General features: G+C 42.6%; 2 protein-coding genes across 20 annotated transcripts in view; one reads left to right on the top strand and one right to left on the bottom strand.

The window, feature by feature from the left end:
• Positions 1–3137: 3137 nt before the first annotated feature.
• Positions 3138–16927, bottom strand: part of RUSC2 (RUN and SH3 domain containing 2) — a 113177-nt gene continuing 99387 nt past the window's right edge. For 18 of the 19 annotated variants that reach the window (XM_074196173.1, XM_074196156.1, XM_074196166.1 and 15 more), the window contains one exon: positions 3156–16918. In XM_074196173.1, coding sequence (XP_074052274.1) covers positions 16717–16918 — 202 coding nt within the window. In that variant the 3' untranslated portion in view covers positions 3156–16716. Of the gene's footprint in view, positions 16919–16927 lie in introns of all 19 variants that reach the window. The other variant, XM_074196174.1, reaches the window with a different exon arrangement.
• On the top strand, positions 13974–16154 carry CIMIP2B (ciliary microtubule inner protein 2B). The gene is given in 7 exon segments (XM_074196175.1): positions 13974–14164; positions 14167–14194; positions 14737–14927; positions 15072–15274; positions 15444–15495; positions 15579–15745; positions 15747–16154. Coding segments are annotated over 7 exon segments (801 nt in total). The 5' UTR covers positions 13974–14136; the 3' UTR covers positions 15879–16154.

Here is a 16927-nt window from a genome sequence, read left to right as displayed (position 1 = left end):
GAATTCAAACCCAGGCTCATGACTTATCCCAGTGTTTCATTATTTTATGGATGTAGAAACTCTGTCACATGGGGCTAAAATCACTTGTCAGAGTAATGACAAGAAGAAGGTCTCAAACTGGGAATTCCTAACCCCAATGTAACCAAATTCACTGTACCACAATACCAGTCACACTGGGCTTTCACCTATTCTGGTATAAGAGTAGAGGAAAGGAAACCTACTTATATTTTTTTAAAGCACTAACTTGGGAGTCACCATTCTCCTCTATTTCTTCTGAAGTATTGACATTGGTGATGGGCAATGCAGTCAACAAGTATTTGTGAAATAAGTAAGAGATGAGGGAGAAGATCCCTTCAACCATTTTTGTGTTCTGACCCCCCACCCCCCACTCCCATTTAATTCCAACTTTTTCAGTAAGGCTTAGCCACTGGGTTGGGGTCCCACTGTTTCCTACTCTTTTAAGTCCCATCTCTGGTTCTGAACCAGGCCCGGTCCTCTAAGTGTGCCTGGAGCCTCCAGTCTAGACTGAGCCTCTTCCTTTCTTTACCTCATTCTCCAAACACCTCCCTTCAATGTGACCCTCCCTTCTCAGGTGTGACTCCTCTTTTTCAGGGCTAAGCCCCCTCCCCTTCACCAGGGCCCTCTCAGTTCGATTCCCTTCTATGAACCCTCCCCCTTCACGTGTGACCTTTCTGTGCCCCACCCAGTGATCTCACTACCTGGGTGACTCCTCCCATTCGTTTGTTACCCTTCCCCAAAGTGACCACTTTGAACTCCAGGTGACAGGTGGTTGCCCCCCCCCCCCCCCATCAGAGCAAGATTCCCGGGTCTGGCTGCTCTCTCTTCCTTGTGATCCCCCTTCCCCACAGTGCTTGCTGCGAGGCCCAGGGGCGCCGGCATCTTAAATGTCGCAGGATAAACTTGATCCACTTCGTCCTGGATCGACTCTCCTCTCCTCAGGGTCAGAGAAGGGGCAGCCAATGGTGGAAAGGAAGTGGGTGACGTCGCCACCGGCTGCTGGGGAGGCTCTTCCCCGTGCGCCGGGGCTCAGGGTCCACCTCCGCCCTCGCGCCACCTGCTGCTTTCAGGCCGTTCCCGCCCAACGGGAGCAAAGCTCGGGAGGGAGGAGGCCGGAGGAGGGACACCAGAGAGTCGTGGGAGGGAGGCGGCCACAGGCAGTGGAGGGACAGGGACAGACAGACCCACAGAGCCCCGAGACAGACAGGGACAGAGGGATGGACAGAGACACCAAGGAGACAAGGACGTGGGAGAGAGACAGACACAGACAGACAGACAAAGACCCGAGAGAGACAGGGACAGGGACAGATGGACAGCGACACCAGAGAGACAAAGGCATGGGAGAGATAAAGACACGGGAGAGACAGGGACAGACGAGAGAGACACAGGAGAGACAGAGATGCAAGAGAGAGAGGGACAGACACACCAATGGACAGCGACACCAGAGAGAAAGATGAGAGACAAAGACATGAGAGAGAGAGAGAGAGACAGACAAATACACGGGAGAGACAGACAGCTGGACAGAGAGATAGACAGGAGAGACAGACTTGGGAGAACCATAGGGGTGGGGAATGTGAGAGAAGAGGTAAAGGCAGAGGCAAAGACAGAGACAAAAAAAAAAGAAAGATGCAGGGGAGACAAGGACAGATGAGGCACAGACTCACAGGTGAAAGAGACAATGAGACAAACAGCCAGAGACTAAGACAGATGGAGCCTAGGAGACTGGTGGAGAGACAGACCACCCAGAGGTAGACAAAGGCCCCAGAAGGGGAGGGAGAAGCCAAAAGCAGGGGGCTGATCTTGCACTAAAACAGAGACAGGCAGAGAGTAAAGATGAGACTTGAGACCAGAGTAAATGAGATGAAGATGGAGGGGAGGCAGACAGGCGTAGACAGAGATGTGGAGACATAGACTGAGGAGGTCTGAGAAGCAGAAAGAGATTAATTCATTTGAGACACAGAGGCTAACAGGACAGAGAAGAGGGGAGGAGGAGACAAAGACAGCTACTGCAGACACCACCCTAGGGCTGGAGCCATAGACTGAGCAGGAATGGCTAGAGGAAATTTTCAAGTCAAGACACAAAGATAGTGGGAGAAAGACTGGGGTGAAAGTTGCAGGCCCAGAAAGGCGACTGAGAACAAACCAAGAGAAATGGGGGTGGGGGGCGCAGAGAAAATGATGGAAATAGAGAAAGAGGAGAAGATATAGCTAGACTAAGATTAAAGAAACAATCAGGTACTTGGAGGCTAGAGAGATATTGGACCCTCAATGAATCTAGATCTATGTGGTCTAAGAGATAAATGCTTTCTGGGGAAGTGTGGGTATAAAGGTTTGGATTTTTTCTTTTTGTTTGCAATTTTTCAGCAAAATGTCTTCTCCCCTCCCCCCAACATGAGAACAAAAGAAAAATCCTATTATAAACATATATAGTTAAGCAAAACAAATTTCCACAATGGCATGTCCAAAAAATTGTCCTATTCTGTATTCTTGAACCTCTCATCAGGAGGTTAGTATATTTCCTCATTAGATCTGTGGAACTGTGGTTGGTCTTTAGCATATTGTCATATAGTTCTGGTTTTGTTCACTCTACATTTGTTCATATAAATCTTCCCAGGTTTCTCTGAAACCATCCCATTCATTTCTTACAGAATAATATGTCATAAACCATAATTTGCTCATCTATTTCCAATTTAAGGGAATTTTTGCCTTCAAAGAGATGTCATTTTTGTGTATCCTTTTAAATATATATATATATGTATATATATATATATATATATATATATTTGTTTTTCCAATTATATACAATAGTAGTTTCTACCAATCATTTTCTTGCAAGGTTTTGAATTTTAAAATTCAAAAATTGTAAAAATTTACAGTTCCTCCACCCCCCGACAGGACAATGTTTTTGTAAGGCAATGGGGTTAAGTGACTTGCCCAAGGTCACACAGCTAGGTAAGTGTGTGAGGTCATATTTGAACTCAGGTCCTCCTGACTTCAGGGCTGGTGCTCTATCCACTGCACCACCTACCTGTCCCAGTCTGATAGTCTTTACATTTATTTCCATGATATACATATATCAAAATTGTGTTGAGAGAAAAAAAAAACATATCCTTAAGGAAGAAAATATAGAGATAGCAAAATTATGTAGTATGTAAGATGACTTTTTTTAATTGAAGATAATCTTTGGCCTTCAGCTCCATAGTTCTTTCTCTGGATACAGATGGTATTCTCCATCACAGATCCCCTAAAATTGTCCCCAATTATTGCACTGATGGAGTAAACAAGTCCATCAAGGTTGATCACCCCCATGTTGCTGTTAGGTTGTACAATGTTCTGGTTCTACTCATCTCACTCAGCATCTGTTTATGCAAATCCTTCCAGGCTTCCCTGAATTCCCATCCCTCCTGGTTTCTAATAGAACAATAGTGTTCCATCACATACATATACCACAGTTTGTTCAGGCATCCCCCAATCGATGGACATTCACTTGATTTCCAATTCTTTGCAACCACAGCTGCTATGAATATATACATGTAGAATTTTTACCCTTTTTCATGATCTCTTCAGGATATAGACCCAGTAGTAGTAGTATTTGATTCAAAGGGTAGATTTTTTTTTTTAGGATTACTCCCTCACTTACCACCCATACTCTAGTTCTCCTCCTCCCTTCCCGTTTGTGTGTGTGTGTGTGTGTGTGTGTGTGTGTGTGGTATTATTCAGAGGATACTAAGTATCAGCTGTTCCTCTCATTCCCTTTTCATTTGTATAGATGTCTAATATGTAGAATAGTTTTCCTTTATCCCCTTCTCCCCCCACCTACACACTTCAAGTATATTATTCCTTTTCCCTTCTCATTTGAGATATAACAGAACCATTCTTAGGCCTTTTCTAGACTCTCTGTATAAAGTCTAATGATATGACACAAATATATCATCCCCTTATTTGAATATGAGCAGTTTATTCTTGTTTAATCAATTATCACTGTTCATGTTTCTCTAAACTCCACAGCTCTGATCTTTTCATTAGGAATGCTTGGAAGTCCTCTATTAAAAGATCCAATTTCTCCCCTATAACATTATACTTAGTTTTGTTAAGTATATTATTCTTGGCTATAAACTCATATCCTTCTGGAGTATTGTATTCTAAGTTCTCTACTCCTTTTTCATGGTAGCTGCTAAATTGTGTGGGATCCTGAATATAGGCCTCTCAGAATTCTGACTTGTATTTTTTCTTTTACCTAGGAGCTCTGGATTTTGACTGATGTTCTTCGAGGTTTTCATTCATTTCATTATTTCAGGTGGTGACTACTGGATTCTATTTCCATTTTGTCCTATGATTATAAGAGAATGGGGTAGTTTTAAGATTTCTTGAAATATGTCAAGTCTCCATTTGGGGTTATGGTTTTCAGACAGCATTTTGATTCCCCAATTTTTTTCCCCTCCTTGATCTGCTTTTCAGGTCAGTTATTGTCAAAGCATATCTTCACATGTTCCCTTCTCTGACATGAGATGGTTCAGGTTGAAATCACCTTATTTGTGCCTGAGCTGTCTCCCTGCCTATATATCTGTACATGACTATATCCCCATCTAGAACATACTCTACCCAGTTCTCAAATTGATTTCCCTAAAGCTCAATCTAATCTTGTCACCTCATCCCCTACTCAATATATTAACCCCAGTTGACTATTACCTCAAAGATCAAATTTAAAATGCTCAGTTTGACTCCTTCCTATTTTTCCAGTCTTATCCTTAGAAAGTATTATATGACACAGTGACACTGGTCTACTTGACACTTCATCTGACTCCAGACCTCATCATTGATTGTCTCTTCACCTCTTGGCTTCCCTCAAGATTCAGCTCATATCTTTTCTGCAAGGTCTTTATCAGATGCCTTTCCTCTATTGAAGATCTTCAATTATGTTGCATATATCTTGTATGTACATAGTTGTTTGCATGTTTTCTTCCCCATTAGAATGTGCCTGGAATGTAATATATTTAAGAAATGCTTGTCAACTGACCCAACTTGCCTAATGTCCTTTAGCTTTGTATGTCCTTAGGTTTAAGACCACTAGGTTTTTGTTCAGTCAAAATCCATTTGGGGTTTTCTTAGCAAAGATATTGAACTGGTTCCTTATTTTGCAGATGAGGAAACTAAGGCAAACAGAGTTAAGTGACTTGTTGCCCAGGGACACACAATTAGTAAAGTTGGCTTTGAACTCAGGTTCCTGATTCCAGGTCTGGCAATCTAGCTGCCCCTGGGTTTAGAGTCACTCAAAACCGTAACTCACAAGTTCCCACTGTTTTACTAGTCAATCAGAGGATGAAGTTAGTTAAAAGCAAAGTGATTTAATGAAATAACATAGTATATCAATAAAGAATCCCCTAGAAAAACCATAGATATATACTCTTAGCATTACATACAGCATTAATGGGAAGAGTGGATGCCCCTAAGGAACATGGGTGAAGAAGCACGTATGTGTAATACACTATGGCAGGGCACACATGTGGAGAGTCATGTATAAAACATGTAGCTAGGATGCATTTGTGGAAGAACAATTTGAATTTCTGATGCTACAGTGCTGATGTCATCCTGCTGTCCTTGGTAGGTTAGCTCCCTATTGTCCTGTAGTGGCACAAAGTCTATGCTAGATACTCTTCCTAGATGGTCTCATATGGTTACTACAATTCCACTGAGGAGCATGCTGTGATTCTTTTTTTCCATCTTCTGGCTCCAGGAGGGTTTTTAAGAAAAAGTTTATTGATTTTTGCAAGGTAATGGAGTTAAGTGACTTACCCAAGGTCACACAGCTAGGTGATTATTAAGTGTCTGAAGTTGGATTCGAACTCATATCCTCCTGACTCCAGGGCCAGTGCTCTATCCACTGCACCATCTAGCTGCTCCCTGTAGGAGCGTTTTTAAGCTGAGGTTCTGTTTTTGATCATTTTTGACATCATGAAGATGTTATTCTACTTTGCCATAAGCCCAGGACTGGGCACTGTTACTGCTACTTAAGCAAGTAGTTTCCCCAAATTATGGCTCTTTTAGAAATGCAAAAAATCCTAATAACAGTCATTGGATTAGGGAAAGACCCTAGCTCAGGAAAGTCTTTGCTAGAATAAGTATTTTCTCCCCAGAAGGAGATTGGTTGTCCTAAGAATCAAACTCTCTGGAACTCGTAGAATGGTCACATCCAACTAGTGCCTTCAGGCTTAAATCTACATTTCTCATCTGCTCACCAAAGTTTAGGGGTCTTTGTCAGAAGCTTGGCTTCATTCTTATCCAAATGATAAATTAGAAGCCCCCCTGTAAAAAAAACTGTCAAGGGTTATTTTGGCTTGGGGGGGGTGAGTATTCCCTAGTTTTCCAACTCGACTTTTTTTATTAAGTGCAAATCAATAGTGGGGGTAGGGGGGGGAAACCAAACCAGAACAAAGGAAAGCCTTAAGGCCCAAGTTCATTATTTTCTTCTAGCTTAATCACATTGCTATTTAAAAAAAGTTAAAACTTTTTCAGGTTTTAACGCTCTCATAGTAAATATATTTTCCCTTTATTCTTTAGTAAAGTTTTATGATTGCATTAACAGGGACTTTGCTGTCACCTGTTTCTACCTTTAGAGGAAATATCTAATTTTCTCAGTGGTCTCGGGCAGACAAGGAGAAAGAGGAAAAACAGAAGAAATTGTGGAAAGGAGCCCTGAGGTTTAGGGACATTTCTTCAGTTTTTGAAAGTCTGCCAACTCTGGAACTACTGTGTAATCAATCTATGTTGTGTTAGCTTCTTTATGTGTTATTTTCCACTATTAGAATGTAAACCCTCAAGGGCAACGATTGTCAACAACAGCATGTCTTTGTATGCATAGAACATGGTCTAAGCTCACTTGTTCTGCCACACTACCTACCTACCCATCTCATCCATCCACCTATCTTATCTATATCTCTCTACCTCCCCCCATCCATCCATGCATGCATCTCTTTCTCCATATACATTTCCCTCCCCCTTTCAGATCCTAACTCATACAAATTTGATATATAATTTGTGATTAATTACTATCCTAACCCAAACTGCTGCTCCTCTCTCTTCTGATATCCTAATTCTTCCAATATGTACCCTATTTTCTAGGTATCCAAACCACCTCTTTTGGAACTTAAGCCTTAAGCCTAACCACAGCTGTAACCTCAGCACACCTATTTTGTCCAAAGGAGGCCTGCTGTATGTTGGAAAGAGTGTTGGATATAGAGTCAGAAGATTTGAGAATGAATTCTAGCTTTAGTACCTACTGTGAGATGTTGGACAGGTCAACTCATCTGTGTCTCAGTTTCCTTCTCTGTAAAATCTTTTGAGTTCTTTTCTAGTTCTAAATCTTTTTTTTAAGGTTTTTGCAAGGCAATGGGGTTAAGTGACTTGCCCAAGGCCACACAGCTAGGTAATTATTAAGTGTCTGAGGCTGGATTTGAACTCAGGTACTCCTGACTCCAGGGCCGGTGCTCTATCCACTGTGCCACCTAGCCTCCCACTCTAAATCTTCTTGAACTTTGTTTCCCTAAGTTAGATGCTGTGTCTGACTCCTCACCTCTTCCTTTCTCTCCTGGGTCCATCATGTTTAGCCTCAAGTTCAAATTCAATCATATCATTGCCTAAGTCACTCACTTCTCTCCTGCCTTTCCCTCTTTTTCTATCCCAGTTCTGTTTCCTCTGCCTTTCCCTTACTTACTGCCAAGGCAGCCCTAATGATCTGAAATCCATGATTTTTCTCTTCACTTCACTCATTATTCCATTCTAATCAAGCTTTTATACTTCAAGGAGACAGATAACACTGAGTCTGTTATGTGAAAACCTTTCAGATCTTGAACAATTGACATAACCCTCCCCTCAAGAATTCAGGCCATCTTCACATCATTATGTCTAATTTTTGTCCTAAATTATTCCTGACCATATCCCATATTCAGAGGCAGCTAGTGTCAGAATTGTGAAATAGTCAATACAAATTAGTGCTCTAAGCCAAACTTCAGCTCAGGATTCCTGCCAGTATCAATCTCTTTTGCTCCTATGCACCTGCTGAAAGCAGCAGCGAGAAATCATGAAGCCATGTTGACGGAGTCCACTACAAACATGTCATCCAATCAACTGAACCCTCACTGCATAATGATAAACCATGCTTTCTCATTAATTCACTAACCCACTCTACAGCAGCTGCTCCAAATATTTTTCCTTGAGCCTCCCGTGATGCTTCCCTCCCTTGACCCTCTCATTTGTGGATTTCATCTCATACCTGAATGAAAAATTGAACTTATTTGCTGAAAGATCCTTCTATACTCTTCCTCATCTCACATCATTTAGACATTTTCCCTACTATCTTTTCCTTTCATTCGAGTCTCAGAAAAAGTATTGCTTCCCTTTGCCAAGGCCAACCCCTCTACTTACTTGCACCCTTGATCCCATTCCCTCTCCAACAAATTTCTCCTTCAGCTCAGGGGGAAAAAATTCAAAAAACCAAAAACTAAATAGAATAAAAATCACTTCCCCTTGATGGTTAAAAGCTATTTACAATCAGTGCCTTCATATTGCTCTTTAAATTCTAAATCTTCTGCAATCTGGTTTTGACTTTCTCCAGTGAGCTCTTAATTGCTAATGTTTATAACCTTATCTTATCCTCTTGGCAGACTTGCAGACTTCCTCCTCCTGGATACTCTGACCTCTTTGGATTTTTGTGACATTGACCTTTATTGACTATTCTTCATGTTACACCCACTAACTTTTTTTTTTTGCAAGGCAATGGGGTTAAGTGTCTTGCCCAAGGTCACACAGCTAGGTAATTATTAAGTGTCTGAGGTCACATTTTAACTCATATCCTCCTTACTCTAGGGCCAGTGCTCTAACCACTCTGCAACCTAGTTGCCCCCCTTAAAACCACTTTTGAGTCAGTTCCCAAAGACTCTATTGTGAACCATCTTTACTTTTTGTTTAATACCAAGAGCTCTTAATCTGGGGTCCATATAATTGTTTCTTCTGTAAATAGTATATATTCAATTAAATACATTATTCTGAGATAGTCCATCGGTTTCATTGGACTGCCAAAGCAGTTCATGGCACAAAAGGTTAAGAAAATATATCAGTTTACTTACTTGCTGCTATCCATGGCTCTCATGGATTCAATGATCATATCTATGTAGATGGTTCCCAGATATATTCCTGGCCTTTCTTCTGAACCCTATATACCATCCATCATCAACTGCTTCTTAGTTGTCTCAAGTTGGATGTCCCAGAGACATGTCAGATTCAAAAGGACGAGTGGTCTTACCTGCCTCAGAGAGCTGAGTGACTTTGGACAATTATTTAACCCCAATTGCCCTTCTCAAGTTTAATTTCATTATTTGTAAAATGGAGATACCACCTGCCTCACAGATTTGACGAGAGGATTAAATGAAATAACTTATGTAAAGTGCTTTGAGAGCTTTAACGTGCTATGTACAAATGTTACTTCCAAAATAGAACTCATCTTTCTCTGAAAAACCCTCCCTTCTTGAGTCACTCAGTTGGGCAGCTAGTTGGTGAAATGGATAGAACACTGGCCCTGGAGTCAAGAGGACCAGAATTCAAATCCAGCCTCAGACACTTGACGATTACTAAACTGTGTCTTCCTTAATCCAATGGCCTTGCTAAAACAAAAATCCACCCATTCAGTGACTGCTCACCAGCTGTCCTACCTCTTTATGTAGGGGCGGCTAGGCGGCTGAGTGGAGAGAGCCCTGGCCCTCTTGGAGTCAGGACCACCCAAGGTCAAATCCAGCCTCAGACACCTGACACCTGCTGACCGCCTCTCACACTCATCTGATACATCCAAACTGCTGCTGTCACTGTTTGCACCTCTTCTTTTCAGTCACATAAGCATGACCCTAATTCAAGCTCTCCTTGTATATTACTAAAATTCGATGGTCTGTCTATGGCACCCTGCAAACTCCAGGGGCTCCCTATTGTGAATTTAATAACTTGACCTCTTCCTACTTACAGTTCCATTTCACTGCACGCTATATACTCTTATGACCCAGAAATACTGGCCCACTTGCACTTTCTCACACATGACCCTCCATTTTCCAGTACTGGACCTTTTCACAGTCATTCTTCATGTCTGAAACACTCTGACTTTTCACCTCTGCTTCTTGGTTTCCCAGACTTCATTCAAAACTCCTATCTTCTATGGGAGACTTCCTGGCCCCTGGGCTGCTAGTGCCTCCCCTTCTCTGATTACCTTGTTTCCCCCCACTGAAATGTACCTTTTCCCTCCTTTGTAACATCAGTTTTTTAGCACAATACCTGATGTGGGAAATGTTTAATAAATTCTTGTTGATATAACCTGTTGGTTGATGAATCATCCTCCTCTTGAAAAAGACCTATGAGATAAATACTAACTTTTGGATAACTTGTAAAAGGTCAAAGAATTTGACAAAAGTTATTACCCATTATTCCTAGTTCTACTCTTTAGGGTCATTTAGAACAAATCTAACACTCTTCTATGTGATAGCCCTTTAAGTAATTGAGACATCATATTCCCACTCATCTTGTCTCCAAGGTAAACATTGCTAGCAAGTCCTAATATAGTGTGATTCTCTTCACCAATCCAAGTCATCCCTTTTTGGACATACTGTGTCATATTTTTTTCCTAAACAGTTTTCAGAACTGAACACAATACTGTTACCAGGGCTCAGGGGGACTTATTTCTCCCTTGTTTTGGACACCATATATTGTAGGATAGCATTAGCTTTTTTGTCTGCCATATCATTGGTTTGACTGATACAACTGAATCCATTAGAATTTAATGTTTAATTTTAATTTTTTACATAGGTTTCTCTAAGTCATGTCTCCCTTAAACTATACTTGTGAAATTCATTTCTTGATTCTCAACTGTAGAACTATTCTCACTTTTTTCTTCCCAGCTTTATGTCACTTGCAGTTTTGATAAAGATGCCTTTTAGGACTTCATTTAATTGATAAAAATATTGAATAGCATTGGAACCATTCTCCAGAGATTATTCCTTTAAGTTGTCATCTACTTATTAATGATGACTTCTGGATTCAATCAGTTTTGAAATCACCTACCTCTTTGCTTATATCCAACTCATATTTTCTCAGTCTTGCTCAGATAATTAAGATATGATTTTTTTGTTAAATGCTTTTTTTGAAATTTAGGTATATCTGCAGCATTCACCTGATCTACCAATAACCAATAACCTGATCTTCCAATGACCTTGTCAAAAAAGAAAACGAACTTACTTTGGCATGACCTGTTCTGGATGAAGCCCCACTGACATGTTTAATGACTATTGCTCTTTTCCCAATGCTCACAAAATTATTCCAAATTAAATTTAAAAAAAATACATCTCTCTGCCTTGATTTTCCTCCAAATAGCTTTAAAATATTTCTGTCTTCAGTGCTCATTTTCAGCCTCACAAAGCTCATTCTAGGCCTTAATACTCCTGACACAATTCTTGCCCACATAGTGGTAGGCCTGTACTCATCCACTGTTATTCACTTGCAGTTTCTAGTCTTAAGATTAGTTTGTCTGTGGAACTTCTATGTTTCCTTCTTGGTTATTCCTTGACAGCATACCCTCTTTCTCAGTGGAATAATTTGCATATTTAGAATAACCCTCATAAAATTTTGGATCACTTGGATCTACTTAATTCTTTCTCTTAATCTTTTGAAATCTTAACACCTAAGGTACCTACCAGACTTTGGCCAACTTTATAAAATACCTTTCCCAAGATATCTACATCCTCCAAAGGAACTAATGGTAGAATCTGAAGCACTTTGTTGCCTGGTTAAGAAAGATATTTTTCCATATCTTTTAATTTATCCATTTGTAAATAAGGATGATCTTCCCTCTGTATGGAATTGAGTATAGCCTGTGCCTAGACTGTTCCCTTATCATGATTACTTATCTCAAGGTCCAGGATGATGATAGTTTGGTGACAGAAAAAGAAAACTCATTTAACTTCTCTAAGTTTCTGGCCTTAGTTTTCTCTTCTGTAAAGTGTGGGATTTGTGGGGAACAGGTTGGTTAGACTAGCTTGTCTCTTAAGACCATCTCTTCTAGCTCTACATCATTGGCTCTATATGACTGGTACAAAGTTGTGGATGATGTCCTAGAACAGAGAGAAAATGCAAGTAGGGAGCAGAAAACCTCTGCATTTGGACTGCTACTATGTGGGCAAGAGCAGTAGACTTTTAGAAGTTGGATTTCTTGGTTCCATAGGGAATTACAGAACTAGAGATTGTCTTCTGTTGGTCAGGGTCATTGGGGTAGCTGACCACAAAGAATGGAACACTTGAGCACCACTATGCCTTGAGATTCAGAATATAAGACTCAGAACATTCAAGGTAGATTCAGTGTTAATAGTGGCTGGTAGCTGGTGGAAGAGAAGGATTAAGTCCACATATGTTGTGATACACTTGTTCAAGGTTGCACAGAGGATAATGTACAGAGGTAGGGGATGCAAATCTAACTCCAGATGTGTACTTTCCACTGATCTTGTGTTCCCAGATGTGCAACTCCTCTAATCCTTCCCATATTTTGTCCATGTGCAGGATGAAGGTAATCTGGAGGAGTCTGGAGGCCTCCATGTGAGAGCACCCAACAACTCTCCTTGCAATTTCCCCAAGTTCAATAGATCTATGTGTCTGTGATATAATTGCATATCATTTGACATTCAATTTCCTATTTTAAAATAATTTTGAGAAATATTTCATTTCATTCCCTAGAACAATACTGAATGAACTTTGGTCAGGAGTTTTTCCTTGACTCAATACTTTTAAATCACATGGCTTGGTGGTATGAGAAGTCACACAAACTTGAAGAGTGCCACTTCATGGATATTATCATTTCTTGCTTGATAAAGTTTAGGGATGTCAAAGTTCCAGCTGACTTGGGCCTGTGCTCCAGGTAACAGTCATAGGGAGCACTCTCCCAATATGAAGGAGAAGCCAGTTGTCACACAATTTCTGAATTGTAAGGGAACCAGTCATCTAGTCCAGATTCTTAATAGTTTTCTCTATGGCAGCCCTTCAATACCTGAACCCAGACACAGCTATCATGTCCCCCATGAGTCTTCTCTTTCTAGGTTAAAACATCTGATGACATGGATGATCTGCAGCTTCTCTGTGTCCTTACACTGTGGCTCCCAGAGCTGAACTCAGTACCCCACATGTGGTCTGACCAGGGCAATTCCAAGTGCTTCTCCATCTTAACCTTAAGTTCCTAGTCTCTCTTCTCCCAGAATCTGAAAAGCTTCCTTACATCCTCTTTAAGACCAAAATCTCATTACCTTTTCTCAACACACGAGTGTTTGCCTCACCTTTCTTCTTTTTAACTCCTATTGTACTATATACCACTAACTTCAGCATTGAGTGCCAGTTCAAAATTGTGCTCATATCTTGTCTTGAGGAGGTTGTAAACTCTTTGAGAATCAGGGATAAAGTGTCATAATTGAATTTCCTGCATTGGATTAGCACAAAACTGGCGATATTATAGCACCCACTAATTTCTCATTAAATTATACATTCACTCAACTGTCCCCAGCCCCACCTTCCCCTCCCTACCTTTCCTTATTTTGCTTTGAATTGAATTGAATCAGATTAGAGGCCCTGAGGTTTCACCCTCTCTAAAGACAGAATATCATCCTTGGACCCAATAGCTCAAGAGAAATGCCAGCAAAATCTGCTCAAGGCAGGGATGGGATCCTATCTTTTAACTTCTCATTTGACTCAGTCAAGGGGAGTAGAAGGTGTAATGATTTAAGTGTAGGTTTTGTTACAGCAGAGATTAAGGTTTTTTTTAATTAAAAAGGACAATGCTCATCCCCACCCTACCCATATCATCCTTTGCCCTGAAATAAGCCCACGTGTACATCACGATTTGACAATGTGTGGCAGATGTGCTATAGCAAATGGGAAGCTTTACAAGGGCCTGTTTGTCTCTGCTTCTAAGACAACCTTCCCCTTTCTCCTCAGTCCCTCCCCTTTGCTCCACCCAGTCCCCCTAGCCCAGCCCTGCCACCCTGGACACAAGAGGCATACACAGGCTCTGGCCTAACTGAGAAGAGAGCATTCTTCTGGTCCAGGGCTATGGCCAGCTCTGCTTTCCCCCCAGGGCTACACCTCAGGGTCCTTATTACATCCCAGGGTAAGGTCTCTCCACTATAAATATTCCCTTACCATCTCTTTAGAGATGGGATTGAATAGGGATCCAAGAGTGGTCTGTGGGGTGGTTAATGGTTAAATATATCAGGCCTAAAAGACAAACTGGGGTGGAAAGTTGGAGCTTATGTTTGGGGGGGTGTAGTAGGTTAATTGTGAAAGCAATCCTCTTAACCCCATCCCCAGGGGCATGTTGTCATCTCCTTGGTAACAATTGAGGAACATGGCCCCTGAGCTGGCAAGAATCACAGGCCAAGGGCCCCTTAGCTCTGAGACACGGTATCCTGTTTCTTCCTTCTGGTATATATTCAACATATTCATTTCTCTCTTGGATGAAAACTATTTACCAAACTTCAACTGTCCCTTTTGTTTTCTTCTGCTTCCATGGAGAGCGGGAGTATTGGAAGCAGATCAGAAAAATATATAGGGATCATCAGGAAAGACTGTTGCCACAATAGTATATGGTGATGTTGGGAAATAAGGGGGATGTTAGAGGCAGGAACTGAGTGGATGAACCCTGTACTATAGATATACTGGACACTGCCCTCAACTTGGGTTCAGCCTGGGTAAGACATATGGACAGCTGACTGGACAGCTGCTGCTGTCTGGTCCCCCTGTGCACCAAATGCTTCTGCCTCCGATCAATACTCCCGGACCTCCCAGTACAGACAAGCATGGATACGAGAGGATTAAATTCAACATGATTCCAGGATACACAGGTATGGACATATGAATACTCATTCCTCCCTATTCCAAGCCCCAGGGAAATAGGTACATGCTGTCAATATTTAACTCTCTTTTTTTCTCACTGCCTTGAAAGGAAATAGGACTCCCTAATCATCTCTTTCAATATGGCATTCCAGGTTTTGTATCCCGGTCTCAGCACATCTTTGCCAAGAGATGTACCCAGGTTTGGGCTGAAGCTTTGAAGGACTTCACTAGCCATCTAGGTCCAGGGTATAAAGAATTGCCAGAGGCTAAGAAGAAGGAGGAGTTGGAGTCTAAGACAGAGGATGAGAAGGAAAAGCACCTGAAGCTGGAACTAGAGTCAGGGCAAAAACCTAAAGTGAGAGGCTATAACCAGGAAGGGAGGTAGGGGTGGGGTGGGCTTCATTCCTTATCTTTTTAGGGGGAAGCTGCCCCAAGGCCTTTGATCCCCCAGAACCTAAAGGGGGATGTGTGTGGCCTGAGCCAGACACTGATCCTGTCCCCATTCTCCTTTGGTGTTCCCTCAGGTCTTCCCTTACTCCATGGATGACAAAGATCCTGACAAGTTCTTCATGTCAGGTGGGCTGGGGGAAGGGAGAACAATATTGGGAATGGAGAACCCTCCAAAGAGATGCAGAATCTGGATGTTCCTTTCCTCACAGGGTTTACTGGATATGTACCCCGAGCTCGTTTCCACTTCGGCTATAGCTTCCCTGTTATCACCGATCGGGCTTTGCAGGAATTTGGGCAGATGTGCCCTGGAGCCAGGGGCCAGAGGGACCCTAAGCCTCTCCCCAATCTTCCCGGGAACTACTTACAGAAAGAACATAGACATGGTGCCCAGCTACACGGGTTTTGTGCCAGGTGAGACCTGGGGTGGAAGTTTAAATCAGACTGAGAGGGGAAAGGGCTTTGGGGAGCTCCTGGGACAGGACAATCAAGATCCTAGAAGCCTGGGTTAAGCAGGTGAGGTGTATGGCTAGTCCAATCTGTGGCCCTCAAGGTCTTGGCAAGGACAGTCTGGGGGAAGTTTGGTAATGGAGTAGTAGTAGAGCAGAGTAATAGAGCAGAGCCTGGTTGAGAGAGAAAAAACAATGCTGCTGTCTTTGTTTTGTGTGACAGCTTCCCTTAGCTTCACAGGCTCTAAGTTCCAGCTGGGCCACATGTATTCAGGAATCTTACCCATCATGCTCTGGGCCTCAGAAACTTCAAGAAATAGCTTCAAACCTACTTTGGGGGTAGGGAGAGATATCTTGAGGATGGGGGAGGAGCAGGGACAGAGGCTGAGCACCTTTTTTATTAATATGCATAATAAATAATAAATAAATAAACATTGGCCTGGGCCCTCCCCCATATGGCCAGGGTGTTGGCAGCAGCCTATTTACAGCTGGGGGGGCCTGGGAGGGGCCAGCCCCAATACTGTTACACCCCCCTCTCCACAGCATGGACCAGCTCAAGTGCCCCCATGGCATTCCTGGGCCCCTTCTACAACCCTAGCCTCACATCTCCCAGGAAGAAGATGGGGGCAGGAACTTAAGAAGTCCTGGTTCCCAGGACCTAGTCCTCTTTCTTCCTTGGGGGGTGGTGGTCTGGGTCTAGGTCATTGGGACAGATTATGAGGGATTAATGAATACAGAGCATATAGGGAAGGCAGGCATGGCCACACAGACATGCCCCCTTCAGCTCCCATCAAGTGGGATAGATCCTGGGGGTGGAGGGAGCCAAGTCTGTGCCCATCCTGAGCTCTGTGTACCTAGGGAAAGTGAAGGTGCCTGGAGGGCTCCAGCATGCACGAAGCCCTCAATCTTGGGTACCCCTGGGGGTAGGGGTTGGGGTGGGGGTGGGTGTCACATAGGCCAAGGGCACCAGGCCAGTGTCAGAGCCTCTGCCACATCTGAGCCAATCGCCCCCAGCTGGTCCCAGCACCCGCAGGATGTCCCCCTTGCAGAAGCTCAGTTGCCCAGGCCCTGTGGCCAAGTGGTGGCAGAGTGCTTGCACCTCACTGGGAAGA

This window comes from Macrotis lagotis, chromosome 8 (genome assembly GCF_037893015.1).
Source record: "Macrotis lagotis isolate mMagLag1 chromosome 8, bilby.v1.9.chrom.fasta, whole genome shotgun sequence".
In the NCBI taxonomy this organism is placed as follows: Eukaryota; Metazoa; Chordata; class Mammalia; order Peramelemorphia; family Peramelidae; genus Macrotis; species Macrotis lagotis.
Note: the sequence above shows the minus strand (reverse complement) of the source record. Positions and strands in the feature narration are given on the sequence as shown.